Source organism: Suricata suricatta, chromosome 10, assembly GCF_006229205.1.
Source record: "Suricata suricatta isolate VVHF042 chromosome 10, meerkat_22Aug2017_6uvM2_HiC, whole genome shotgun sequence".
NCBI lineage: Eukaryota > Metazoa > Chordata > Mammalia > Carnivora > Herpestidae > Suricata > Suricata suricatta.
Genome location: NC_043709.1, coordinates 76,246,021 through 76,273,816, shown reverse-complemented (window position 1 = coordinate 76,273,816; position 27,796 = coordinate 76,246,021). Strand labels below are relative to the sequence as shown.

At 36.1% G+C, this 27,796-nt stretch overlaps 1 protein-coding gene across 2 annotated transcripts in view; it reads right to left on the bottom strand.

Annotated features, from left to right (window-relative positions):
- IPO8 (importin 8) overlaps window positions 1-27,796 on the bottom strand; it is a 90,743-nt gene that overhangs the window by 39,549 nt on the left and 23,398 nt on the right. For both annotated transcript variants that reach the window (XM_029954356.1, XM_029954357.1), the window contains exons 8-20: window positions 26,887-26,971; window positions 24,425-24,559; window positions 22,470-22,569; window positions 19,243-19,319; window positions 18,841-18,957; window positions 18,315-18,404; window positions 16,320-16,485; window positions 14,738-14,898; window positions 13,759-13,884; window positions 10,280-10,346; window positions 6,702-6,827; window positions 5,955-6,052; window positions 2,418-2,513 (exon numbers count right to left, since the gene is read on the bottom strand). In XM_029954356.1, coding sequence (XP_029810216.1) covers window positions 2,418-2,513; window positions 5,955-6,052; window positions 6,702-6,827; window positions 10,280-10,346; window positions 13,759-13,884; window positions 14,738-14,898; window positions 16,320-16,485; window positions 18,315-18,404; window positions 18,841-18,957; window positions 19,243-19,319; window positions 22,470-22,569; window positions 24,425-24,559; window positions 26,887-26,971 — 1,444 coding nt within the window. The remainder of the gene's footprint in view (window positions 1-2,417; window positions 2,514-5,954; window positions 6,053-6,701; window positions 6,828-10,279; window positions 10,347-13,758; window positions 13,885-14,737; window positions 14,899-16,319; window positions 16,486-18,314; window positions 18,405-18,840; window positions 18,958-19,242; window positions 19,320-22,469; window positions 22,570-24,424; window positions 24,560-26,886; window positions 26,972-27,796) is intronic.

Genomic DNA, 27,796 nt, shown 5'->3' with positions numbered 1-27,796 from the left:
TAAACTATTATAGAAAAAAAAGAAAAGAAAAGAAAAAAGATGGTCTCTTCAGCAAATGGTGCTGGGAAAACTGGACAGTGACATGCAGAAGAATGAATCAGACCACTTTCTTACACCATACACAAAAATAAACTCAAAATGGAAAGACCTAAACATTAAGACAGGAAGGCATCAAAATCCTAGAGGAGAAAACAGGCAACAACCTCTTTGACTTTTACCACAGAAACTTTTTACTTGATATGTCTCTGGAGGCAAGGGAAACAAAAGCAAAAATTAACCACTGGGACCTTATCAAGATAAAAATCTTCTGCATAGTGAAGAAAACAATCAGCAAAACTAAAAGGCAACCGAAGGAATGGGAGAAGATATTTCGAAATGACATATCAGATAAAGGGTTGGAATCCAAAATCTATAAAGAACTTATCAAACTCAACACCAAAAACCAAATAATCCAGTGAAGAAATGGGCAAAAGACATGAATAGAAACTTTCCAAAAAAGACATCCAGATGGCTAACAGACACATGAAAAAATGCCCAATATCACTCATCATCCTGGAAATACAAATCAAAACCATAATGAGATACCACCTTACACCTGTTAGAATGGCTAAAATTAACAACTCAGGAAACAGCAGATGTTGGCAAGGATGCAGAGAAAGAGGATCTCTTTTGCACTGCTGGTGGTGATGCAAACTGGTGCAGCCACTCTAGAAAATAATATAGAGGTTCCTCAAAAAAGTAAAAAAAAAAGGAACAACCCTTCAATCCAGCAATTATACTACTAGGTATTTATCCAAAGGATACAGGAGTGCTATTCTGATGGGGCATATTCACCAATGTTTATAGCAGTACTATCAACAATAGCCTAACTATGGAAAGAGCCCAAATGTTCATCAACAGATGAATGGATAAAGAATGTGGTATATTGGGGCGCCTGGGTGGCTCAGTCGGTTAAGTGTCGGCTTCAGCTCAGGTCATGATCTCACAGTTTGTGGGTTCAAGCCCCGTGTCGGACTCTGTGCTGACAGCTAGCTCAGAGCCTGGAGCCTGTCTTCAGATCCTGTGTTTCCCTCTCTCTCTGACCCTCCCCTGCTCATGCTGTCTCTCTCTCTCTCTCTCTCAAAAATAAATAAAAACATTAAAAAATTAAAAAGATGTATATATATATACAATGGAATATTACTCAATTAAAAAGAATGATATCTTGCCATTTGTAATAATGTGGATGGAACTAGAGTGTATTACATTAAGTAAAATAAGTCAGAGAAAGACACCAATATCATATGATTTCACTCATATGTGGAATTTAAGACACAAAACAGATGAACATAAGGTAAGGGATGCAAAAATAATACAAAATCAGAGAGAGAGACAAACTGAGGATTGCTGGAGGGGTATTGAGTGGGGGGATGGGCTAAATGGGCAAGGGGCATTAAGGAGGACACTTGTTGGTATGAGCACTGGGTGTTGTAAGTAAACTCTATTCCTGAAATTATTATGACACCATTTATGTTAACTTTGATTTAAATTTAAAAATTAATTGAAAAATTAAAAAATGAAACTGACTTTAAGAAAAGTTGCATGACTCTGTGAATATATTAAAATCCACTGAATCCACTGTATATAAGTGAATTATACAGTATATGAATTATAACTCAACAAAGCTGTTACCAAAAAGCACATGGAGAAGTTACAGAACTGAAAGAAAAAAGACAACTCCACAATTATACTTGAAGACTTCTTTTTTCTCAGTAATTATCATACCAGGATTACAACAAATATCAAATTAATCTTTGTTGAAAATTTATAATACTTTTTAAAAAAATTATTTTGAGGGGAGAGCAAGGGAATGGGAGAGGGAGAGGGGGAGAAAGGGAGAATCCCAAGCAGGCTCAGTGCTGTCAGTGCAAAGCCCAATGTGCGCTCAAACTCATAAACCCTGAGGTCATGTTTTGAGCTGAAATCGAGTCAGACACTCAGCCGACTGAGCCACCCAGGCGGCTTATAATACTTTTTAAATCAGTAAAAGAAACTTTTTTTTTGTACAGTATCTTCATTTCTGGTTAAAAGAACAAATCTGAGAATATTTCTATAGAATCTATAAAAACAAAGGGAAAATACAAATCTCTGGGAAATCAATTAAGTAGAATTTACATATTCATCTCCTTCATAGCCTCTTATTCGCTTGATAACCTCTTAAATTATTACACATTTTTCTGTTTCTTTCTTTCTCTGCTAGAATGCAAGGTGCAATTTTCAAATTGCATGGGTATTTTTCTTTGCCATTTAAATAGGATTTGTACCAGGAAACACAAACTACAGGCTTTTTAATTTTCCATCATATAATACACACAAAATGTCAATCAGGAAAATTTTCAGTATAAACATCAAGTGCAAACTTTCCATGCATGTATTACCTGATCAATTCCCTTTCCTTTGCACTGAAGAATAATGACTTCAAGGAGTTTGGCGGCATGACATTCTGCATCTTCTCCTGCATCTCCACATAGTACCTAGAGTAATCACAATTTAGCTCAGCAGTGAATGGCATTATAGAGAATTTAATCAAGTCTATGTGAAGCAAATATCTCATAAAAATTCATGCATTAGAATCACAGCTTTGCTTTCTAAGTTTGCCTTGCCCACCCAAAGAAGGAAGGTCAAAATAATGTCTATCTTCTTTATCTACTCTAATTCCTTCTAAGGAGTAACAATTCACCTATTTAACTTTGGATTGATAAAGTAAGCTATCGGAGTTAACCATCCAGATAAATGAAACTTCCCTTAAAGGCAACAAAACAATAAAATGAAATCAAAAGAAATTTTAAAATCTTACTTAAATTTTAAACAATGAAACAAACCCTGTAGTTTTCTGTTTCTTTTGAGTTCTTGTCCTTATATACTCACTTTTTTCAAAATAATAACCATAATTTGATATCACACACTCAGGAACGAACCCGCAAGGATTCACCGCCCCGCGGGCCGGAGCGACCGGGGGGGAACGCGACAACACACCTTTTAATATCTCCATTTGGACCTTACAAACATTTCACAAGGATGTTATAACCATTTAGGACTATAAGTATTACAGTAGATAAATATAATAGTTTACTAGATATTTCTCTATTGTCTATGCTATATTTTCACTATTATAAACAATTCTACAATGCACATGTCCTTACATAAGATATGGAAAATAATAAAATTTGGAGTTATAATAAGGTTCCCAGAAGAGAGATTCACAGAGTAGAGGCAAGCACATATTGGAAATTAAGCAATATAGAAAATAAGAGTTCAAACACAAGCTATAAGAAAAAGAACATGGAGTATTACATGGCCATGAGAAAGAATGAAATATGGCCATTTGTAGCAAGGTGGATGGACCTCGAGGGTGTCATGCTAAGCGAAATAAGTCAGGTGAGAAGGACAGATACCATATGTTTGCACTTGTAGGTCTAACAGAACAGGAAAAACCTAATGGAGGACCAGGGGGAGGGGAAGAGGGAAACAGAGTTGGGGAAAGAGAGGGACGCAAAACCTGAGAGACTACTGAATACTGAAAAGGAACTGAGGGTTGAAGGGGAAGGGGGAGGGGGAAAGAGGTGGTGGTGATGGAGGAGGGCACTGGTGGGGAAGAGCACTGGGTGTTATATGGAAGCCAATTTGACAATAAACTATTTAAAATAAATATATAAATAAATAGATAGATAAATAAATAAATAAATAAAAATAAAAAGAACAGACTTAACCCAAAGAATAATGAGGAGACAGAAATTAAAAGCACAAAGAAGAGTTAACAGAGAGAAACAAAAAATAGACTCACTGAATAAAGACACAAAGTAGACAGCTTTTGTCAAAATTATTCTTAAAAAGCAAAGAGAGCAAAATTTTTAAAATATTAGAAATGATAGTTGCAAACAAAATACTTAAGCTATTTGTTTAAAAAAAGAAGTGAAAGAGACATGAATACAGATAAAGGAGAGATTAAAAATAAGTAAATACTATGAAGAACATTATATTCCTTATATATTTGAAAACTCAGATTAATTGGATCATTTCCTAGGCAAATACAATTTAAGAAAACTGAATTAAAAAGAAATTCCAGATAAAGAAGACAGGTTGAACATTCCCATTTAATTTTATTACTTCCCAAAAGACCATTAAAATTATAATAAAGAGATTTTAGAGGCATTAATCCACAAAGACAGAGAAAAGGAAAAAGTAGATAGATATAAAATTTTGGAAGCTGGGAAACAATGAATCAGTGAGCTGAATCCTAAGCAGGTAGCTGGCAATGCCAACAATCAACACTACTTACATAAAATTTAAAATTTACCTATAGTGCAATGTATTTAGATCTAGATTCTAAATGTAAATTGGCTCTGGAACCAGAATGCCGTGGTCCAAATTCCAGCACTGCCACTTATAAGCTGTGTTTTCCAAATAACTTAACCTCTGTGTCTTACTGTCCCCATCATGGTGGTGCTGTGCAACACAGAAAGAATAAACAGATCACTCCCTTTTTTCCAGACTGTATTTGCTTGTTTTTTGTTGGTTGGTTGGTTTTGGTCCCCACCACCAAAAGGAGAAGAAACAAAATATATTTCAGAAATTTAAAAAATGGGCTCTGGAGCCAAACCACCTGGGTTCAAATATGGCTCCAACATAGACTAGCTCTGTGACTTAGGACAATGTACTCAACTTCAGGCAAGATACAAAAAATTGTACCTTGGTCTCCTCTTTGACCACAAGTGATACCTTCCTCATAATATTGTAAAGATAAAATAAGATGTGTAAAATGCTTAGCAAATTCATGTTAAATAGTAGGATTTCAGTATTAGCTATGATTAAAAACCAAGAATAGCACATATATTTTAACTACTTGGTAAGGCTAAGGATATCACTGCGAGCATCACTTTTCCCCCAGCTGCTATAACACAGAGCAGCAGTACTAATGGGTGTAGGACGGTTATGTTTTCTGCTTGCTGCTTTCTCTTTCCCTCACTAGCAACTGTCTATAGAACTTAGGAGAAAATACTAAAGACTGCCAAGTGATTATGATTTAATAAGCTAGGTTATTACAGAACTAAAGGAGTCTTTAAAAATCATGATTCTACTCCATCCATTTATATGTGATGAAACTTAGTGACCTCCCCAAATCTCCCAGGCTCTTTATAACTGAACTGAAACCTTAATCAGATGTGCTGTCAGCTCAGAACTCTTAACAGATCTTGGTACAAATCATCTTTTAGTGAGAAAGACGGGTTGTACACTAGATACTGTACTCCCAACTCCAAGGCCAAACTTAGATATTTGGCAGCTCTATGCAATACATTTTATATTTATGTGCATATAAATATTAACCTAAAGGAGAAAGGAAAACATTATTTATATTCATCAGTGATTCCAAGGTATCACCAACAGAGGGTGAAATCTAGCCTGTGACAAAGACAACACAGTAGACATGTTTGCATGTAAATCTAACAGTAGTCAATATATGGCTAATAAATCATCATGTATTGAACTAAATGATGCTGTTTTTCCAACTATTCCAATTTGTTGTTTTATGTTATTTATAATCAAAATCCATACATCCAGTTGTTTCCAATATATGCATTCAATTTTAAAAAATCAATGACTGACAAATTGTGTGCTTATTTTCTTAGCACTTTTCTTTAATCAAGGAGTAAGTTTGCATTTTTGAAGAAACAAAGCAACAAAACTACTTACCCTGACCATTATAAAGTACACAGCTATAAAAGTGGCAAGCATTCTTAAGCACAACATGAATATAAAATTTTCAAATTATATTTCCAAGCTCTATTAGAGCAAAAATGGCAAAAATGCTGACAAAGGCAATACAGAACTAAAGGTATAAAAAATTCAAAGAGTGTCCTGCAGTAAAACACTCAAACATTAGGAAGAACCACCACAACTGATGAGGACATGCTTACCTTTCTACACATTGTAAAAATGATTTCTAAATGCTTTGGATTAGATAATAAAGTATTTGTATCTATTGTCACATAATTATGCAGGAGAGGCATCATATCTGGAAAAAAAATGCAAAATCCCAATGAGACTTGAGTAACAGGAATAGAAATAAAGCCTTATTTCTGTAGCACCCACATATTACTATTTTCCTTCACAGTCACAGAATGCTAGTAAAGAAAGTGACAGATCTGCCCTATTTATAGATGAGGAAAAAACGTGGATCAGAGAGATTAAAATGCTCACCATTTATTATAGTGATTGTTCCGAATGTTAGTCCTATTCTCCATAGGACTCATCACCATTTCACACACTGCATATCCTCTTGCTCGACTGTGTGTCCCCCTCCTCCCCCCAACTAGAATGGGAGCGTCAAAAGAGCAAGGGTCTATTTTCTCACTGCTCTACTGCTGTACTTAGAACAGTGCTAGAAATATAGATAGCACTCAGAAAATACTAACTGAATTAATGTACGAACATTTGTTCTGACTGCAAACTAATTTGAGATACAACAGGAAACAGGCTCCCTCCTACTGCCCATCTCCCCAGCTCTGGACAACACTGCTCTGACAGCACTACCCTTTACTCAACAGGAAGATAACAACCGTTTTCTGATTCGTCCTGGAATCATGTATGTCTTTATGTCAAGAGTCAGAGAAAATAATGTCTAAACACAGAGAAGCAAAAATGTTAACATGGTCAAAGCATACCTGTAAAGTATTCAGAACAATCCTGCTGAAACACCTCATATAATATACCTAGCAGCTGCCACATTTGAGGGGAAATGCCATGGCAGGTTAAACTATAGGCCAGTGAAAGCATCTCTTCATAGAATTCTAGAAGGAAGAAAAACTCTAGTTAGAATGCTAGGAAATAGCAAAAATTAAACACAAAACCCAGAGGGGAGGGGTTAGACTATCTACGTGCATACAGTCCCCAGCACCTAACACACTGGAGCATCCCTCTCTCAGCACTCTTATCTTGAGCTACCTATATTTGCCACCTTCCATCTCTTACCAAGATCTGCCCCCTACCCAATAGGATGGGGCAAAGATCTGTTTTTACTACATTTTCCCAGAATACTGGAAATAGATATTTTCTTGATACTGTCTACTAAAATAGAGTTATACTTCTGAAGCTATATTAGAAATGGGTACAAGAAGGGATGGTGGTATATCTCTCATGCACAGGACTGTTAACTTACAAATAATTAATATTCTTTGGGAAGTTTAGTTAAGCTAGGCTGAAATATCTTCCAGTTTCACATATTGTTACAAACTATATTCTGGACCATATTTTGCCAATTTACCAACCCTGTAAAATTTGTGCAGTATTTTAAAATTTATCTTAAGACAATTATGCCCACTTAAAGTAGAAGAGTCCAAAAGGAATGCTCTTGTATTTGCACATGTATTTATTATTGCTCTCAAAGGACATCCTATCTAAACATACAATCAGAAAATATAAATCTCAATACAAAATTTTTCAAATACTTTCCACCATGTCACTTTGAAAAAACTTCTAAGGTTTTTTCCCTCATTTATTTTTTTAATTTTTAATGTTAATTTTTGAGACAGAGAGTAAGTGGGGAGGGGCAGGGAAAGGGAGACACAGATTCAAAGCAGGCTCCAGGCTCTGAGCCGTCAGCACAGAGCCCAATGTGAGGCTTGAACTCATAAACTGTGAGATTACGACCTGAACCAAAGTCTGATTCTCAACAGATTGAGCTACCCAGGCACTCCCTCCTTTTATTTAAAAGAAACTAATATTCACCATGGAAGCTTGGAGGGTTTCTTCAGTAACATTTTTTTTTAATGTTTATTTTTGAGAAAGAGAGAGAGAGAGACTGAGAGACGGAGAGAGAGCACAAGCAGGAGTGGGGTAGAGAGCCAGGGACAGAGATCTCATAGCAGATTTCATGCGGACAGCAGCAAGCCCAATGTGGGACCCAAACCCACGAATTTAACACTAAGAACATAACCTAAGCATTAAGACGGACGCGCAACTGATTCAGCCACCAGGTGTCCCTGTAACATTATTTAAAACAATATATGCGGGGCATCTGGGTGGCTCAGTCAGTTAAGCGGCTGACTTTGGCTCAGGTCATGATCTCAAGGTTTGTGAGTTCAAGCCCTGCATTGGGCTCTCTGCACCTGCTTCAGATCCTCTACCTTTCTCTGTACTTCCCCCCTCATTCTGTCTCTTTCTCTCTCTCTGTCTCTCTCTCTCAAAAAATAAACATTAAAAACAAACAAAAAATATATTCAAAAGCTAATAAGACAGCTGCCTTACCAAGAACAAAATAAAATGGAATTACAGATATTGGAAAATAATTTTTTACATAAGACAATCACTTGAAAAACAGCATTATCTGAATATGAAACATCTGAAAGTTCCGTTCATCATCACCCCACTCCTTGGACATGAGAAAAAGAGAGCAAATGGCTCTTCCTAACGTAAAGCCTAAAAGAAAAGGAGCCCCTCAGTATTTCCTCCCAGCACTGCGCACAACCCGACACTTGGATGCTGAAGACCAGGACTCTGAAACTTGACAAAGAACCTGGAGGCACAAAGCTGTTGCAGACTACTGTCTGTGGCTGGAGGCTGGCCTGTGGCGGGCGGCAGTCTAGGACTCGGTGTGGACAGGACAGCACTGGCCTCCTCAGCAGACCACTTCTAGGGCACACCTATGCCAGCTCCAGCCAATTCCAGCCTTCCCATGGACTCAGTGAGCTACCAAACAACCTTCTACTACATTCCATTTATGCCTGAATTCACCAAAAGCTACTTCAATCATTCTCAACCAAGAAGACTCTTAGGGTAGGATGCTTATACTAACTTTCACTCCCTGCTAAGATAAAGCAGCTAAAGCAGTAATAGCCAAGCCTGGCTTCTAATAATAAATGAAATCTTATGAGTAAATTAGCAATGAAGACAGGCAGAGGCTAAAAGGCAAGTAGGACGATGGAAACAGACTGAACCATGCACACAAACAAAGCCAGGCTGCTGCGGTGGGGTCCTGGGCGAACAGGTGCAGCCCACGACATCTTACACAAGTTTGTGGGTTTTTTTTAATCTAAGATCCTGCATGGCCAAATATTGGTTCAAAAAGGGCCACTAACATCACAGCTAAAAACAAAAGAAAGACCACCTGTCACCTTAAAGCTGGGGATGGGATACCAGACAGGCAATTGGAGCCATGGCTTTCTCATCTGTCCACTGCACCCAAAAATAGGCCCCTTTCCTTAACATCCTGACACTGCAACTGCTCAAATCAAATAGCTGATACAGATAGATCAGAAGGTTAGTATAAAAGATTTCTCTTTATCTGACTTCACAGTCACTCAAGATCACTTTAAATTTAAATGGAGAATTTCTGGTTACAACCGGTTCCATGAATAAAGACGTAAGTGAATATGTTCTTTTTTGCTTATCAAAATCTCTAGGGTTATGGTCCAGAAACCTTAAACTGAACTAGCTCCTTAGTGATTCTTACGCACACCAAAATTGGAGAACTACAGCTTTATAGCAATGATTTTAAAAGTAAGGGGTATATAATACCCTAGGCAGTGTACTGAAATGGGAATATATGTATCTGTGTAAATATATATATATATATATATGAACACTTTATACAGAGAGACATTTAATCCCATCCTTTTACATTTCTGTTTTTATGTATGCAAATATACTTTAGTAATATGTATATTGCCTATAACATGTATTCAAATATCATTCACATATATTAGAAGTGCATGCTCAATATTTTACTAATCGTGTGAGAAAAATTTGAGAGACAACTGCTCTTATGCAGTAACATGCTTTTCTTTGAACTTTCTGTCTGCACACTATATAGGCTGCAAGTCCCTCCAGGGCACATGACTCAGGGCTGCCACCTTCAAAGTGCTTGGATACTGGAAAAACAGCCTCTTCTACAAATTCCCATCAGTTTGTAACATCCTGATTCAATTAGTTACTGATTCTATTCAGAAGTCGGGCTCTATAATAGATAACAGAAGAATAATTATTTCACACTTCTGATAAGACATAGTTCTATCATTTCACATTTTTCAATTCCAAGACTAGGAAATCTTAATTTGATGTATTAAATTTTTCTCTAAATGAAAATACAGATATCTAATACCAGAGAATATATCCAAAAACAGAAGAAAACAAAAGCTTCTCTCCCTCAAAATCGTCCATATTGTTGAATCTGAAGGGCTAAAAATACACTTTAAGTTTAGCAAATTAAAAAATATCAATTTACCTTTTTCCTCTTTGAACTTACCAATTACATGTTTCTGTAAAACAAGATCAATGATCCGCAGACAGATGTTCTCTAACTGTTGAGTAACCTAAAGACAAATTTAAACATTTAGTTTAAAATCCATTCTGATAATTGGGGTACCTGCATGGCTCAGTCAGTTGAGCATCCGACTTTGGGTCAGATCATGATCCCACAATTTGTGAGTTCGAGACCCACATCGAGCTTGCTGCTGTCAGCACAGATCCACTGTGGATCGTCTGCCCCCCTCACTTTGTCCCTCCCCTGCCTGTGCTCTCTCAAAAATGAGCATTAAAATAAATAAATAAAAATAAAAGATAATAAAATTCATCGTGACAACCCTTACTCTATAAATACTATCCCAATAAAAATATCAACAAGACTTTTTTGGGAGCATAAGTTGACAATTCCAAATTTCAAGTGAAAAATGTAACCAGAAAATTCTGAAAAGTAGACTAATGATAAGTGAGAGTTAAAGCCATAATAAAATTATAAATTAAATTGGTTCCTTACCTCATATTTTATACCAAAATAAGTCCTAATGAATGAAAGATTTCAATGTGAAAACTTGGGTTATAAAAATACTAGAAGAAATGAAGTTGTGTATAATCCTGAAGATGGAAAATGGCTCAAAGCCCAGCAATCAGAAACAAATATATTGAGCCATTTGATTTCAAAAGTTAAAAATATCTGCATAGCACAGGGAAAAGTCAAAGATAAATGAAAAACTAGGGAAATATTTTCAAATGGTATCAGAGGCAAAGATCAAATTCCCTCCCGTGAAATCAAGTCAACAGAAAAAAAGACAAAAGTCATGAAAAAGAAATACAAACAGACCATAAGCTTATAACAAGATGTTCACTCTAATACATGAGAAGGGTACAGATTCTAGGCCCAAGATGACCACTTTTCAACTAGCAAACTGGCAATGATCAAAAAGCACATAGCTGGGGAGAGAGACACCGCTGTGCACTCATGTGGGAACCCTAACGTGGCCAAGATAGCAGTGACTCAAGAATGTTCAACAAACATCCTTTGACCCAGCAAGTCCACCTCAAGGAATCTGCCCTCCAGACATATTATTACCCGTGCAAATGACATGTAAAAGGCCATTTACTGCAGCAATGTCTGTGATTAGTAACAACTAATCCATTTAGTAAGGGGCAGTCAAATGATATTCATTAATGAGGGACAGGTTGAATAAACTGACATTTAAAGAAATATTATGCAACTACTAAATATACTTAACTCTAGACTAATATGGAAGGATCACCAAGATATAATTCAAAAATGGCTGATAAAAAAAACCGTATACCATCATTTTCACAAAAAATACATACACACTAGTTTTAAGAGAAAATATCTCCGGAAGGATACAAAAGCCTAGGAGAGGAACTACCTCCACAGAGGAGAAGGATACCTGGGAGCCGAGGGAGAAGGTAAAATTTCACTGAATACCTTTTCATGCCTTTTGAATTTTTCAACATTTGTGCTAAATATTTTTTAAATAAGCAAAAATTAAACTCCATCATGGGTTATACTGTCCATCTATGTATCCTACTTCAACTTTTGAGCATATTTGAATAGTCAGCTTTAAAGTACTGTCTTAACATTCAAATGATGCAAAATCTCCAGTTTGAAAATCTGTCAATATATTTAAAATAGTTAAAGTAAAACTGCATCTATGTAAACATCTGGCTTGGATTTCTAATTTTGTTCTGCATACATTAAGTGTTTGTGCATGTATTCACACACAAGTGATTTTTCCTTTTAAGGAAATACTTCTCTCAAGGTTTGCTTTTAATAAAGCCAAAGTTCAAAATCATAGGACAGGCAGTCAGGAGACCAAGAGTCCAGTCCTTGTTTTGCCTCTAATTATCTATGACCTTCATAAAGCCACTCTCTGAAGGCTTCACATTTTTTTCATAGGTAAGGAAGCTGGACTGGATTAGCACTTCTCAATTTTAAAGCATGCCTCCTTTGATAATCACAGTAAGTTCACATGCTCCTTTATCTGAAATGCAAAATTAATTTAATATCAAGAGTAAAAAAAAATCAAAACAAAAAGGTAAAGCAGTGTTTTGTTTTTAAACTAACCTGCTGCTCATTTTACTACTGCTCATCTTCCACGCACACATGTTTTAGAAAACGGGATTAGGGAATTTCTAAGGTGTCTCCAAATTTAAAACACAAGTTCTGCATATAAGGCGAAAGAATTATCTTCAAGTATGCTTGCCGTAATTTAATTTGGAACATCTCACTGTTCCTGAGTGGCCCATACAGTTTTAACAAGGATACAAAAATAAAACAAAATAATGAATATGGATATAAAACTTCACATTAAGCCTTTTAGGTGAAGGAGGCCTATCGAGGAGAAGAATATTGAACTGTTTTTAAGAATCTGGTAATTTTCCACTGGTATGTGATAAACACAGGATAAATCAACAGCCACAGGGTTTAACAATGCTATTTAAAGAACTAGCATCTGCTTCCTAAGTCCCACTGTAGGAAACAGGAGCTGCCGCCACGCCGAGCAAGTCAGCTGAGCTTACAGGAGTAACCAACTCAAATCTGATAGGCGATGCAATACTTGGGGAGGAGGGTGGCAGGTTTCCGGTGGAGAAAAATGGATATATTAGAGGAATAATCTGACTGCAAACCCAAAACTCTACGGCCATGAGCAAGTCTCTTGATACTACGTAAACTTGTTTTCCACTTATGCAAAAGGACACTGCCATTTACCAGCGCTAGCGATTTCATGGTGACATTAGTAAAATCCTATCGGCTAACAGAGTTCCCAGGAAAGCACCTAACAACTATCTTCACAAATTCTTATCCCAATACTGTTCTGGAATTCAGTTTAAGAAAGATAATGTTTTAAGCTCTTCTTCCTTCCATTCTCATGATGTTTACTACATCTGAGTTGTGTTCCACTACTTAGTATCTGCCACTGTGATTGAATGGCTATCACTCTCTACAAGAACTAGACTGTGGGTTCCAAAAGTCAGAGCTCATGCCTTATTCAATTTAATATTCCCCCAAAACCTAGCCTGGAACACAGCAGATGTGATGAACTAAACTCAGTTTAATAATACAGAGACATCCTATATACCTTACAACAACATGTAATATTCCCCCCTTGATAATTTTAAATATGTTCTTTTAAAATTTGAAGGTAATTTTAAAAATCTAACAACATATATAATATCAATATTTTTTAACATTTACTTATTTATTTTGAGAGAGAGAGAGATAGAAAGTGAGCAGGGAAAGGGCAGAGAGAGAGAGGGAGACAGAGAATCCCAAGCAGGCCCTGTAGTTGTCAGCACCGCTGACACGGGTCTGAAACTCACGAACAACAGATCATGAGCTGAGCCGAAACCAGATGCCCCTAAATAGCAATTTTAAAGTCATGCCCATTGATTATATAAGTTTCAGTTAACGTTACATTAATGACATAATAAAACACAAAGAAATCCCACCTCTTTATGATCTTCTACAACTGTCAAGATAGTATCAATAGTATGTAAAATTCCCATAGCCATTACTGTTTTGTCTTCGATTTCTTCATATTCATCACTTTGAAGGACTTTGCCAAATATCTCAGCCTATGAACATAACATAAACATACTCAAAAATTAGTAATGTCACATCTACCCCTACTGTTGTTATAAGTTAGTAAAAGGGCAGTGGCACTCATCTAAATGTCAGTATTATTCAAACATAAGTTACACACTTTACCAAGTAAACCAATGATAGAAACTGTCATGTTTTAAATACAGCCGTTTCTTTCCTTATCTCGTCACTAGAGTGGAATGTACATTAGTTATAACAATTAGATAGCTATTATTTAACTTCTTCTGGTTGTCACTGAACAAATAAATTCAAAGTCTAATAAAACTGAAATCTAGCAATACTCAAATAAAAAATCTGATAAGAGGTAGAAGACAAAGTCAAGAAATCACTTAGAAAATGAAACAAAAAAGACAGATAGACATGGAAGACAGGAGAAAAAAGGTAAGAAAATTAAATACTCGGTCCTGATGCAATATTCCTTATCAGAGCTATAGAACAAAAAAAATTTTTAAATGATAGGGAGAAATTAATCAAATAAGTTATGCAAGCAATTGCCCAAAACTGAAGGAAATGGGTTTCCAGGCCCAAAGCCCCCAAAGCGACAATTTACAAGGCTCACATCAAAGCACATCATTTTGAAATCTTAGAATATTACAGATGAAAAGGAATGATCTCAATGTTATTAGACTTCGGTCTAATTAAATTTAGAAATTTACAACTGTCACAATTATTAGAGCAAACATTTTTGTATTAACATTTCAATTACATATAAAACTAAACTCCAAATTTTGGAATTTAATTTACTTAGATCAGTCAAGGCTTTTATTTTTATTATTCAAGGCTGAATTTACTTTCAAACTAACATAAAACTTTGCCCATTCTTACCAAATGTTGGGTCATATCAACAGCAATTGAGGCTACTTCTTGATTATATTCACAGATCATCTTCTGGATAACATTAGTAACATCATCATTTTCTGTCTCTCTAACAATGTGCAACAACTCCTGCATGATAGGCCTTACGTGTGGCTTCATATATTCCTTAGCTAATGCAATAAAACAAAATGAGTAAGAAAAATAGGTATTCACAAGTAGCGATAGGAATTAACGTGGTAACAAGGTTAACCGACACAGGGCAATAGGTTCTTGACAGAAACTTGCTCTATGGTAAATAAGATACAAAGCTGTTCCGGGGCACCTGGGTGGCTCAGTCAGTGAAGTGTCTGACTCTTGGTTTTGGCTCAGGTCATGATCTCATGGATTGTGAGATCGAGTCCCACATCAGGCTCTGTGCTTCCAGTGGGATTCTTTGTCTCCCTCTCTCTCTACCCCTCCCTGAAAAGCATGTTCTCTATTTCTCTCAAAATAAAAAAATAAAGCTATATCAAAATAGTCTTCACCAACACATCCACTTCCCCTTAATTAGAGGTAATCAATCCTACAGAGGAAAGAACTGTCCTGCCCAAAATGCCAAGACCCTTCATTGAGAAATTCTAATTATACAATGTTCTATCATCAGGATGACTTACAGAACATGTGTATATCAAGATAGAAGTATAAAAAATCATGTACATAGAAACTATGCCCAGTACTCCTTTCCACATATCCTTGTACAATATTCAGTCTCCCACTGAAACACTGTTGAACCCAAGTAAATTAGATTCATGTTCTTCATAAAACTGAATTTACTTTCCAAGGTTTACTTGAACTTTGAACAGAATATTCTTCTGAACAAACAAGTTATCTGTGTTACCAATCACCAGAAATTCCACTTGCTACTTTCCGAACTAGTAGAATCACAGAATCCTAGAGTTGAAAGGCCTCTTAGGCCATCTAGTGCAACCCCCTGAATTTAAATATATGAAAATCTAACCCTTGACAGATGGTATGCCTCTGCCCAGTTACACAGCCACCCAGCAGCACAATCAAAACTCGGTACCATGTCTCCTGATTCCCTGCCTACCCCAGCGCCTAATAACTATCAACTCATTTCCTAATCTAAAATTTTTCTGGAAACCAGTCAGTAAGTAACTCCTAAAAAGGGCAAGAATAAACTCCTATAAAATTCTGAGGGAAGAAAAGCTTAGAAATCTAAACCTTGCACTTTAGGACTCAGAGAAATCATCCTTATTAGGACAAAAAGGAAGTATTTGAGAAGACCATGACCATGTCAAAAAATAAAATATGGGGCGTCTGGGTGGCTCAGTCGGTTAAGCGTCCGGCTTTGGCTCAGGTCATGATCTCACCATTTGCGGGTTCGAGCCCCGCATCGGGCTCTGTGCTGACAGCTAGCTCAGAGCCTGGAGCCTGCTTCCGATTCTGTATCTCCCTCTCTCTCTGACCCTCCTCTGCTTTGCACTGTCTCTCTCTGTCTCTCAAAAATATATTAAAAACATTAAAAGAAAAAAATTTTTTAAATAATAACATAAAATAACATAAACCCTTTAAAAGGTGCTTTTGGCTTCACCTTGTGTCTGCTTAGAAATTAACGACTGAAGTGCAAGGGCAGCTTCAACTTTGACAGGCATCTCCTTATCTTCAATCAGGTTCTTCTTTGCCAGTTCGACAGCATTCCTTAGATTGAGCTCGTTATGAAACTTCAGAGAGCTGAACGCATGAAGTACCCAACAGGACTGTAAGAAGAAATTAGGTGGGAAACTGTTAGGATTATGGCATTTTATAATAAAGTCACGCATGTAGGACTTCTCACCAAGGACTGTTTACTTTTGGAGGGTAGCATATTAGCCTCAGTTTCTAACTTCTGGATTTCCCACTCTTTTCATTTAAAAAGGCAGTTTTGTTACTTCTAAATTATCTATACGCAATTTTTCACAGGGAAAAGAAAATGGGCCTAACTGAAGTGTCTCTGAAAAAAGAGATCCTGTTTGTCTTAATAAATATTATGAATTATAACTAGTTTGTTATTTATATGTAAGAGCTACTACACACCAATGTTTGGCTTTCATTTGCTGGCCTTCATGGCAAACAAATGAAATATTATTTTCCCTTATGTAAGGACTTAGCAAACTTCCTTTTTTCCGCTCATGTAAGGTATGAAGAATTTTAAATCTTATATAGACTACCAAACTTTAAACTATCAGACCACAGAAGCATATTATTACTTTAATTCTCCATGAACATAAAACACAATTCATGGTAATCTGAATTGCCAAAGACTTTTAGCAAGAGAATTACAATTCACACAGCCTGTCAAAGGTAACAGCCTACCTATGAGAACACGAGCACACCCTCCACACCTCTAATCTACATGTGCCCAAATACTTCTCCAGTGAACACCGCCATCTGTTTATAGGAAGGATTTAGTGTAGAAGACATTGTTAACATATGTTCTTTACAGCAAGACATTTTTTGTGTTGATGTAATTATAAAGATAAATACTAGGCTCTATTTTTATTACTCCATAAAAGATATTGATTCTAGAAGCCATATACACTTAGAACACAAATAAGTTTATGTGAATTATTATTTTCTCCAGTTTTCTAAGGCATATTGACCTAATATGCTATCTGTACTAATCAAGTTTTTAGCCAAACTAGAATTTCAGACTGTTTTGGACACTGAAAATTAATCAGTTTACAAATTCACACTGTACTCTTGCCATGACATCCTCCCTCTCACTGTGTGTTTTACGAATGCAGCGGGGGGGCTAGCGTGGAAATCTAGAGCAGCTGGAATTAAAATCCATAAATCCTTTACTTATTAGTTTATTCTTTATTCAGCTTATGTGACCATTAAAGACATTCTAACTGACTTCATTTTCTTCCGTTACATGGCAAAAGGTCAATTTACCAAAAAACATTTAGTTCAAATATTAATTTACAAATTAACATTTTTGTAGGTTTATTTTTCTTAATAAGCCCTACACCCATCGTGCGGCTCGATCTCACAACTCCAAAATCAAGAATCCCAGGCTCGGGGCGCCTGGGTGGCTCAGCAGGTTAACCGTCCAACTTCGGCTCAGGTCATGATCTCATGGTCCGTGAGTTCGAGCCCCGTGTCAGGCTCTGTGCTGACAGCTCAGAGTCTGGAGCCTGCTTCAGATGCTATGTCTCCCTCTCTCTGCCCTTTACCAACTAGAATCTGTCTCTGTCTCTCAAAAGTAAACACTAAGAAAAAATTTTTAAACATTTTTTTAATGTTTTATTTATTAAACAGAGAGAGATAGAGCATGAGAGGGGGAGGGGCAGAGAGAGAAGGAGACACAGAACCGGAAGCAGGCTCCAGGCTCTGAGCTGTCAGCACAGAGCCCGACGCAGGGCTTGAACCCACGAACGTGAGATCTGACCTGAGCCGAAGCCGGAGGCTTAACCGACTGAGCCACCCAGGCGCCCCGAAAAAATTTTTAATTAAAAAAAAAAATCACTTGCTCCTCAAACTAAGCCAGCCAGGTGCCTCACAAATGAACATTTTAAGAAACATAATGGAAATATGGAAAACTTACTCTAGCTCGAAGATATCCCAGGTTAGACAATAGCAGTGGAAACACATGGTTCTGTAGCAACAACTCCATTTGGTCCTTGAATAAGCTCTTCTGTTAGGAGATAAATATGAAGTTCTAACTTATCAATGCTTTCTTCATATATAAAAATCACAGCCTAATAAAGTGTTTATTATGACTTATGCATAATATACTTCTATGTATAATATATAAACTTATTTGACCTACATATTGTATGTTTTAAAACAAGACAGAAATAGTACCTTACAAATAATTTGATACTGATCGACTTTTGTAGCAACAAATAACAATAGTCATTTTGCATCCTTTTTTAACTTAGCAACAGTTTCACGCTGAAAAACTGACAAAAGTAAAATTGTCATTTTAATCAAAGAAACAGGTGACAGAGTAAAGGATGTTTACAGTCCACTCAATTATGCAGAAGCAGTCACAAGCTTCAAATTATTCAGAACTTTCATATCCTCTCATTTGCCTGTGCTCAAGTAAATTATATTTCGAGTAGCTGAACCTTCAATAAAATATCAGCAAGGGAACCGATCACATGCAGGGCTCCATCTTTCTTCCTAGGGTCAAAGTTCGGGTCTGTCAGGATTTGATAACAGAAAGCCATCATTTTTGGTAACACCTAGAGAAACAAGAATCTGGTTTAGTCTACATGAGCTTTCACTGCCCAACTGCCGTAGTACTAAATAGAATGTACAAATTTTTGAAACGAAAGCCATTTTATTGTGTTTTATCAAGCAGTTAAAATTAAGAAAACAACCCTTTTCCCTTTCTAGGACAGAAAATTATTCTTACAGTGATAGATGATAACGAAAATTATGATTTGTGAAATACTAGGGGTATAACAGAATGTCAAATCCACACAGTGCATCTTTCAATTTTGGATTTAAAAAGAATAACTGTATACCTCTTTTCTTTTCTTTGCAGCAGTATATAAGAGAGTCTGGGCTGCTGTGGTGGGAGAAGCATAATCTTCAAAAATATCTAAGATTTTAAAAGGTTAAACCACATTAGTAAAAATACAATTATTTATTATAGATTTTAAACCTGACTGACCACTATTCCAAAACAAAACAATAAAACAGTCCACATATGACACTGGTTTGTAGCATAAGAAAGCTAAAGGGGTATCAGTGTTCCCATGCACAATAATGATTTATCAAACTCTGTAGGCTGTCCTTTTAAACAAGCATAGTAAGGAGAACAGCACACAGCTGGCATATCTAGTTCACAGGAAAAGTGCTTTCTATCAAAAAACATTAAAAAATTTATTTAGTGCTTACTATGTGTCAGCATTTTTCTAGGCTCTAGGGACACAAAGACCAAACAAAAAGGGCTCTCACAGAACTCATATGGTGAAAAAGAGAAGCCGATTATACACATGCACACATAATCGGTCAGGCTAAGAACAAATATACAAGGTAAGGGGAAAGAGAGTGAAGGAAACGGGGTGTCAGGGAAGTCCTCCCTAATTCTCCGTTAGGGGAACACTTGAGCAGAAATTGCATGACTGAGGGGAAAACTCTCCATGGAAGAGAAAGCTCTCCAAGCCAAGGAAACCACAAGTGTGACCACTAGGCCAAAGCTCAGCTCTGTCAACAGGTCAGCAGGTATTCAGTGGGCTTTTATTGAATTCATACCTATTTAAAACACACTGCTTCATGTCATGAAAAATTTCACAAATTTCAGAATAGGCAGTTATAGGTAAGAATCAGAAAACTTGAAAAGTATTTCTAGGGGCGCCTGGGTGGCTCAGTCAGTTAAGCATCCGACTTCGGGTCAGGTCATGATCTCACGGTTGTGGGTTCGAGCCCTGCATCAGGCTCTGTGCTGACCACTAGCTCAGAGCCTGAAGCCTGTCTTCAGATCATGTGAATCCTTCTCTCTCTGACCCTCCCCTGCTCATTCTGTCTCTTTCTCTCTCTCTCCCAAAAATAAATAAAAACATTTAAAAAAAATTTTTTAAGTATCTTCTATGCCCATATTTAAATATATTAAAAAAACAAATCTAAGTCTTTGCCAAAATATAAAATACAAATGTAATAATACAAATAACTAGCACTTATTGAGTAGCAGGCACTATACTAATGAGATTACCTACTGTGCTCTTTGGCAAACACTGCCAAGATTTTACAAGCATCTGATATTCTACTCGAAGCAGTTAAAGAAGTTAGTAAACTATTATCCTACTTCATCCACCTAACACTATTAGTATTGCTGATTTTATAACTGAAAACACTGCATTTCAGAAAGAGTAAGTAACATGCCCACAGTCACACAGTAAGTGACCAAGCAGGCCACCTGTGTAGCTCAGTCGGTTAAGTGTCCAACTTTGGCTCGGGTCATGATCTCACAACTCATTATTCAAGTCCAGCACCAGGCTCTGTGCTGACAACTCAGAGCCTGGAGCCTGTCTTCAGATTCTGTGTCTCCCTCTCTCTCTCTGACCCTCCCCTGCTCACAATGTCTTGCTGTCTCCTTCGCGCTCTCTCTCTCTCAAAAATAAACATTAAAAAAATTTTTAATAAAATTTAAAAAAATAAGTGGCCAAACTAGCATCACACCCATACTGTCTTAACACCAAGAGCTTACACTCTCATAATTTTGACCAAATCTAAAAACATTATTAGTATCGGTCAATGCATTTAGATAAGAATATTTTGTTCATATAAGTAACTGTAAATGACAAAAATGTAAAAAGAAAATTACATAATTCTATAATTGTTCTTTCCTATAGTTATCCAGAAGTAATATATATGCATCAAATAGTAGGCACTATGTTCTAGTACACAAAATTATTTTTCAAAAAAGTACTTCAGAATTGTCCATATTCTCTTTTAGTCAATAAAATGTAAATTGTCAATCAACACACACAGCTCTTAATTATTATACTTCTAAAAACTGACATACTATCTTTTTTGACATGAAGAATAAGTGAAATAATGATAGCTTTCTGAACACTAAATACTCTGCACATTACAAAAACACAGGTATCACAGAAAAACTAAACAATAAAAGAATATCTTGAAGACGACAGAAGACTGGCTCATCATTCTGCTCCAGAAAACAAAAGCATTAGGAAGGAGAAATAAATCATACATTTGTGAAATGATTTTCAAAAGGAAATGGTAGAATGGAAGGATAAAGCAGCTAGTAAATACTGTTTCTCATACATTTGCTTTTCCCATACTTTGTCTCCAAGACAAGAGGCACTCCCTCACTCAATGGACCAAATAATACGAAATACAGAGCACTGTAAAAATAACATAACCTAATAATCTAGCATCTATAACAGCAGGCTGAACTCAAGTAGCCAGAGACACCTGGCCCAACAAGGAAAAAGCACTGTGTTGTCACTATCTTCTACATAACTTGGGCAGGGCTAGTTTTATCAATTATTTATTTCAACAGTTATTGAAGATAGACTAGAACCAAATACTAGTAGAGGAATGGAGAGGTGTAGAAGGGATAGAGAATGCAAAATAAGCCAAATAAGATAAAGTCCCTGCCCTCAAATGGCTCTAAACTGCAGGAGAAATAGAAGTATACAAATAGCATTTTGCTATGTTAAGTGCCTGAGTATTCCATGAAGCGACTCATTTAAACTGGGGATAAAAAGCAGGTAACCTACACTGTTCAACAACTTCCTGAAAGATCCAAGCAAAAAGTACCACCACAGAATGGGGCCACACAGGGGTAATCTCAGTCTCCTCTGGAATCCTTACTCACTAAAATACAGAGTCATACTAAATAGGGATGCTCCTAAAATATGCAGAAATCCAAACAATCTCCCAGACTAAGAACAACCCAATCTACAAATGGGTACCCCAAAAGGCAGAGACTGGGATGGACCCTCCAGATCAGCATCACAACAGAAAAAGTTGTAGCTGCTTCCGTGACGGCTTTAGCACCCCTCAGAGAGGTGAGCAAAAATACCTTTCCATCTTCTACACTCTAAAGGCCTCAAGTCCACTGGCTCAATAATAGAACATCAAACTCTGAGTTTCAGAGTTTGTCATGCAAAGCAGAACTTTGGGAATTTAACAAAATAATGAAATCTGCTTAAAAATATAAATTTAGTTATATTATTTTATTTATCGAGGGACTGATTAAGAATAAAATCATCTTGATTACCGAATTTCATTCTTATATATTCATATGGATCTTCTTGCCACAGCTCTTCATCCTCATCTTTATAACACATCACAGAAAAAATCACATCTTCAGAGATATTCTAAGAGAAAAAAAAAAAAAACAAATGGCCATGGGCTATTCAAATTTGGGGAATATTAATGCATTTACCGACAGCCTTCATGATGTGAGTTTTCCAAACTGTTACATTAGTCTTTGTGCCCAGCTTGCACCGGCTAAGGGAAAAGCAGGAAGGCAAGAGCTGGGGTGCAGGGCAGAAAGAGTTAACTTAGGATTGTTTTTCAACAACTGATTAAAATATAAAGAGATGAATGGAAATGCTATTCTTTGAAGCAACAGCAGGGATAATAAGGTTTTACTAACAAATCAATATTAAACACACCTTAGTTCTTTAAGGAAGAGAAATAATTATCAAGCCAAGATTATATTTATGATTGCATTTCTTATTGTGAATATTTGTACCTTTCCATTTTGGTCCTAAATGTCAATGTGCCAGCAATATTAAAATTTCTTTTCCTCTTCCATTTTCAAAAACCTAATTTCCTACTCTAGCAATGCAGGTTTCAATCAGAAAAAAAATCATATCCAAGAGCATTATGTACATTGCTGCTAATGCTCTACTAGGCCTATTTGTGCTCTAACAATTATGTATGGAGAAATAGGATATCTTCTCACTGATTCCAAATTAAATTCTAGGAGAAAAAATTTAACCAAGAGATTGGACTTTTCTTATTCCTATACAACAGCCATGTAAAAATAAAAACAAAGGCATCAAGTAAAGAAAAAGAAATCCACTCTTACTTTATAAGAACATAGTAAATAAAATCAAATCAGTACCATTATTAACTGCAAAGAAATTATCACTGGTTTATCAAGGGGATTAGACAAATGTTATTAAGATGTCCACAGAAAATACAAAAGATATGTTTATAAAGCTAGTAATAAGGTAATACTAAACAAATTCTATCCTGGACACCAGAAACAAAGTAAAGAAATTTGTTTTCCTTTTTAGGTACTATGATAGAGATTACAGAATTTAAGAAGTCATAATTTGAGAGGAAAAAAAAAATTCAGTTCCTAACATCCCTGAATTCTCTAAAATTATCTACATGCAAATAATAATTTATTCATTAAGAGCCCATAACTTTTTATTCTCATTTGTTCTTTAATTAATGATGCTGGGTTCTACCTTTAAGTAAACAATTGATATGAAAACAGAAAACTTTAACTTCTACAACAGAACTTAATATAAAAAAGAAAAATAAAAACCTCGTTAGCTTATATCTACAAAAGAAAATGATCAAGCTTTAGGTTTCACCTCCTGCAAAATAATACTACCTTAGTACAGCTGTGGTAACTCTTTACAAAATGCTATCGCAGACAATACTACATCTGATCCTAGCGACCTTTAGATAAGAAGGAATGGGGGTGCCTGGGTGGCTCAGTTGGTTGAAAGTCCAACTTCAGCTCAGGTCATGATCTCATGGTTCATGAGTTCAAGCCCCGCTTTGGGCTCTGTACTGACAGCTCAGAGCCTGAAGTCTGCTTCAGATTCTGTGTCTCCCTCTCTCTCTCTCTGCCCCTCCTCCACTCATGCTCTGTCTCTCACTCTCAAAAATAAATAAAAACATTTAAAAAAATAAGAAGGATAGAAAAACACTAGCTGACTGAACAGAGGAGAAACTGAGGCTACGTGAGACTCCAAGCAAGACCAAATGAATCCAGGTCTTAAAACTCATTAAACTTGAAAGCCTCACTCTTCTCAAATACTTAAATTCCCAAGCCCTTCATATCAAATATAAGACTTATGCATTTGAAATCATTAACAGAAATAAAAACATATTAAATAGGACATACAGGATTAGTAATACTTACTTTGTCCAGAAAACCTAACTTAACCAGAGAATAACTGTGGGGAGCTGTTTCCTGACACTGACCTGTATGTGTGGCTTCATCTGCTTCCAGGTGACAGAATGAACAATCCCTTGATTGAGATAGTTGAATGTTTGCTGAAGAACACGGGGGGCTACATACTCCTTCTGTCTATATTGGTCTAAAATTTTTAGTAGTACCTACAGGTAAATGAGAAAAGAAAGTATAGGAGAACATAAATGAGGTTAAGGAGGGGGGCATTTTAGGCATGACAAAAAACCCAGAATCCACAGAGATAAAAATAAACAGCTTATGGAGAAACCAGTATTCTGTGAGAAATCTTATGGAAAGTTTAATTATTAGATAAGTCCAAGTTATACTGAACTGAACCCAGTCTCACTGAGATGTCCAGCCTTTTGACCTACTTCTAATTTGTGGAACAACTCAAAATAAGTCATAAGTCTACGCTCTATTCCATATCACTAAGCTCTAGTTAAGACTCCTGTTAAGAAAAATAATAACAAGAGACTTCAATAAATGAACACTGAAAACACCTATATAGCAAGACATACCATTAATGTATTTTAATATTTGATAAAGCTACATTTTACATTGGAAGAGAAATGATAAGTTATCCAAAAAAACAGTATCAGGGCAACTGATTAGCCCCATGAAGAAAAAAATAAGCTGGCTCCCTAACTAAATTCCATACCAAAATTCATTCTCGATAGGGAACTATTTCAATAACAACCATAAAAATGAAAGCATAGAATGCCTACAAGAAAATAATGAAGAATTTTATTTTATAATCCCAGACCACATAAAGTCTGCAAACATAACACAAAGATGAAAAGTTTTATTTTTAGAGTCTCATGTTTAAAAAAAAATCCTCTAAGGGAGGAACCATGCCCAAAGTGGCTATGACTATCCCAAGGACCCTCCATCAGAGGTAGCACTACAACAAAATCCAAATCTTCCAATCCCTGGTCCCAGAGCACTTCACGATAGTAAGCTTAAATCTAAACTGCTGAATATATAAAGAGTTCTTTCAAAACATGTACAGAATTTACAAACTCAAAACATGAATTCAGTTCAAGTTATGTAAAATTCAAGTTTATAAGAATTGTAAGAAGTCCCACCATTACCTAGATCCCTTTCTGCAATGCAGGCTAAAAGGCAATACTTGGCTCTTCCTAAGATAATTTGGCTCATCTGAAGAAAACAACAGTAAAGGAGACAATGGTTTTTGATAGGAAAACAATTTTTAAATACTAGGAATATGCACCTTAAAAAACGAAGGTACAAATAGTTTATGACATGGATGCAATGCCATGAGTCCTAAATGTGTATGTACGCATAAAACATACACATGTTTACATGACACTGGAAAAACTCAGCTGAACACATGTCAAGAGTGTATCAACTTTAGGATGCTTAATGAGTTTAACTGCAATGGAAATAACAGAAGACAGAACTGACTGGCTTCCTGATTATCCTAGTTTCCACAGTGAACAGCTGAACAGATAATTTTATTCATTATTCACTAATATTTCCTACAGACTGTCTCATGGGCCAACAAAATAATTTGTCAGAAAATTACAGCCATAGCTTTCCTGAACTGTTTCGAGGTACTTTTTAGAAATGATAATCCATAAAATGATAGTAGACAAAATGATCATCTATAAAAGGAAGTATTCCATCTACGATGACAGGTTTGAAGTATTTAACCTGGTATCATTGACAATAAAGAAGACTAATATGCACAGATTTATAAAAATCTAGAAACACCTTCTATATCATTAAAGCCTTTTACTATGTTTGATTAATCTTTGCTTCCTCATTGTGGTCCTGAAAAAGCCTGTGCTTGAATAGTTATTAAATTTTATTTGTTGAACTATAAACAAAAATGTGATTCAAATGACGATACAGATCAACCAATCTTCATGCCCAAATATCCTTTGTAGGTTTTAAATATTAACAACTTGGGAGTTCCTGGATAGCACAGTTGGTTAAACAACAACTTGGATTTTTCTCAAGAACTCTTATTTTCCACTGTACAGAAAGGTTCCAAAACGTCCACAAAAATGTGTAAGTTTTCAACCAAAGGTCTTAACCTCTGAGCTCCACCCCTCATGAAATAAATCAATTCATTACATAAATCTTCCGATACAAAAGCTTAGAACAAAAAGGTGAGGACCAAAGGAACAGAGAATAAAAAACCCATAAGAGGTCAGAGAGTTAACAGAAGAACCCAATCTAAGCACTGGTCACTGCGACATCGATATCACTAAACTTAAAAGGTTTGAATCTAGCAGCTAGGAGTCTGGAAGGACACTTATGGAAGCTGCCCTAGGACGTTTGGTTCTAAACTTGACTGCACTATATTAGATTCCCAGAACTGCCATCTAATCCCCTATAAATATATAATGTATTTACATGTTTATAACCTACTTTTAAATGAATAGAAATGATTTAACTATTTTTCAGGAGGAACTTTCCTTCTATTTAAAAAGCATATGTTTATTACCTGCTGAATTCCCACTGCATAGGTTTTCAAAAAGAATTCAGAAAATTCAAAGTATTCTTTTGTGACATTTCCTGGGCTTCCATATCTTAAAACACAAAGAAAAAATGTTTAAATACCATAAATTTTTAAAACAAGAGCATGCTCACTAGTTTAAATACTATCCCTTGTTGAAAGATCTATGCTATGTGGGCAAAAAACACTTTCCCCTTCTCTACAAGCCCTAAGATGAAGTCATAATAAGCTTGTACTTATATTCTGGGCCATACTTAAAATTTCAGACAAAGGCTTCCACCTACTTAACCAAGAGTTCCTAAAGGGCAAATATTACAAATAAAAATATTATATCTGACTTTTTTTTTCAAAAACTGCTTCAATAATTAACTTTTACTAACTTTCCTATGGAACTAAGTAGCCATGCACCTTCTTGTACAATTCCTAGATATTTCCAGTGACTAAACAATGTCATGCCCATTCTTCTTTTTTATTTTTTATTTTTTTTACAGAAGAACAGAAAGATCTAGAGAAGAGTGTCCACATCATTATACTCTCAAAGCCAATAATCACAGTTAAGCCTACCTTAAAACAAAGGGTGACTTTTCTTTTGCCCAGTATAGCTTTAAAGACTAACAGTGAGGGGCACCTGGATGGCTCTGTCAGTTAAGCATCAGACTCCAGCTCAGGTCATGATCTCCCAGTTTGTGGGTTTGAGGCCCGCATTGGGCTCTGTGCTGACAGCTCAGAGCCTGGAGCCTGTTTCAGATTCTCTGTCTTCCCCCCACCCCCCCACCTCTGCCCCTCCCCCAATTGCACTCTGGCACACACTCTCTTAAAAATAAAAACTAAAAAAAAAAAAAAAAACAACCAAGAAAACAAAAAACAAGGCTAACAGTGATATACTGTGGAACATCAA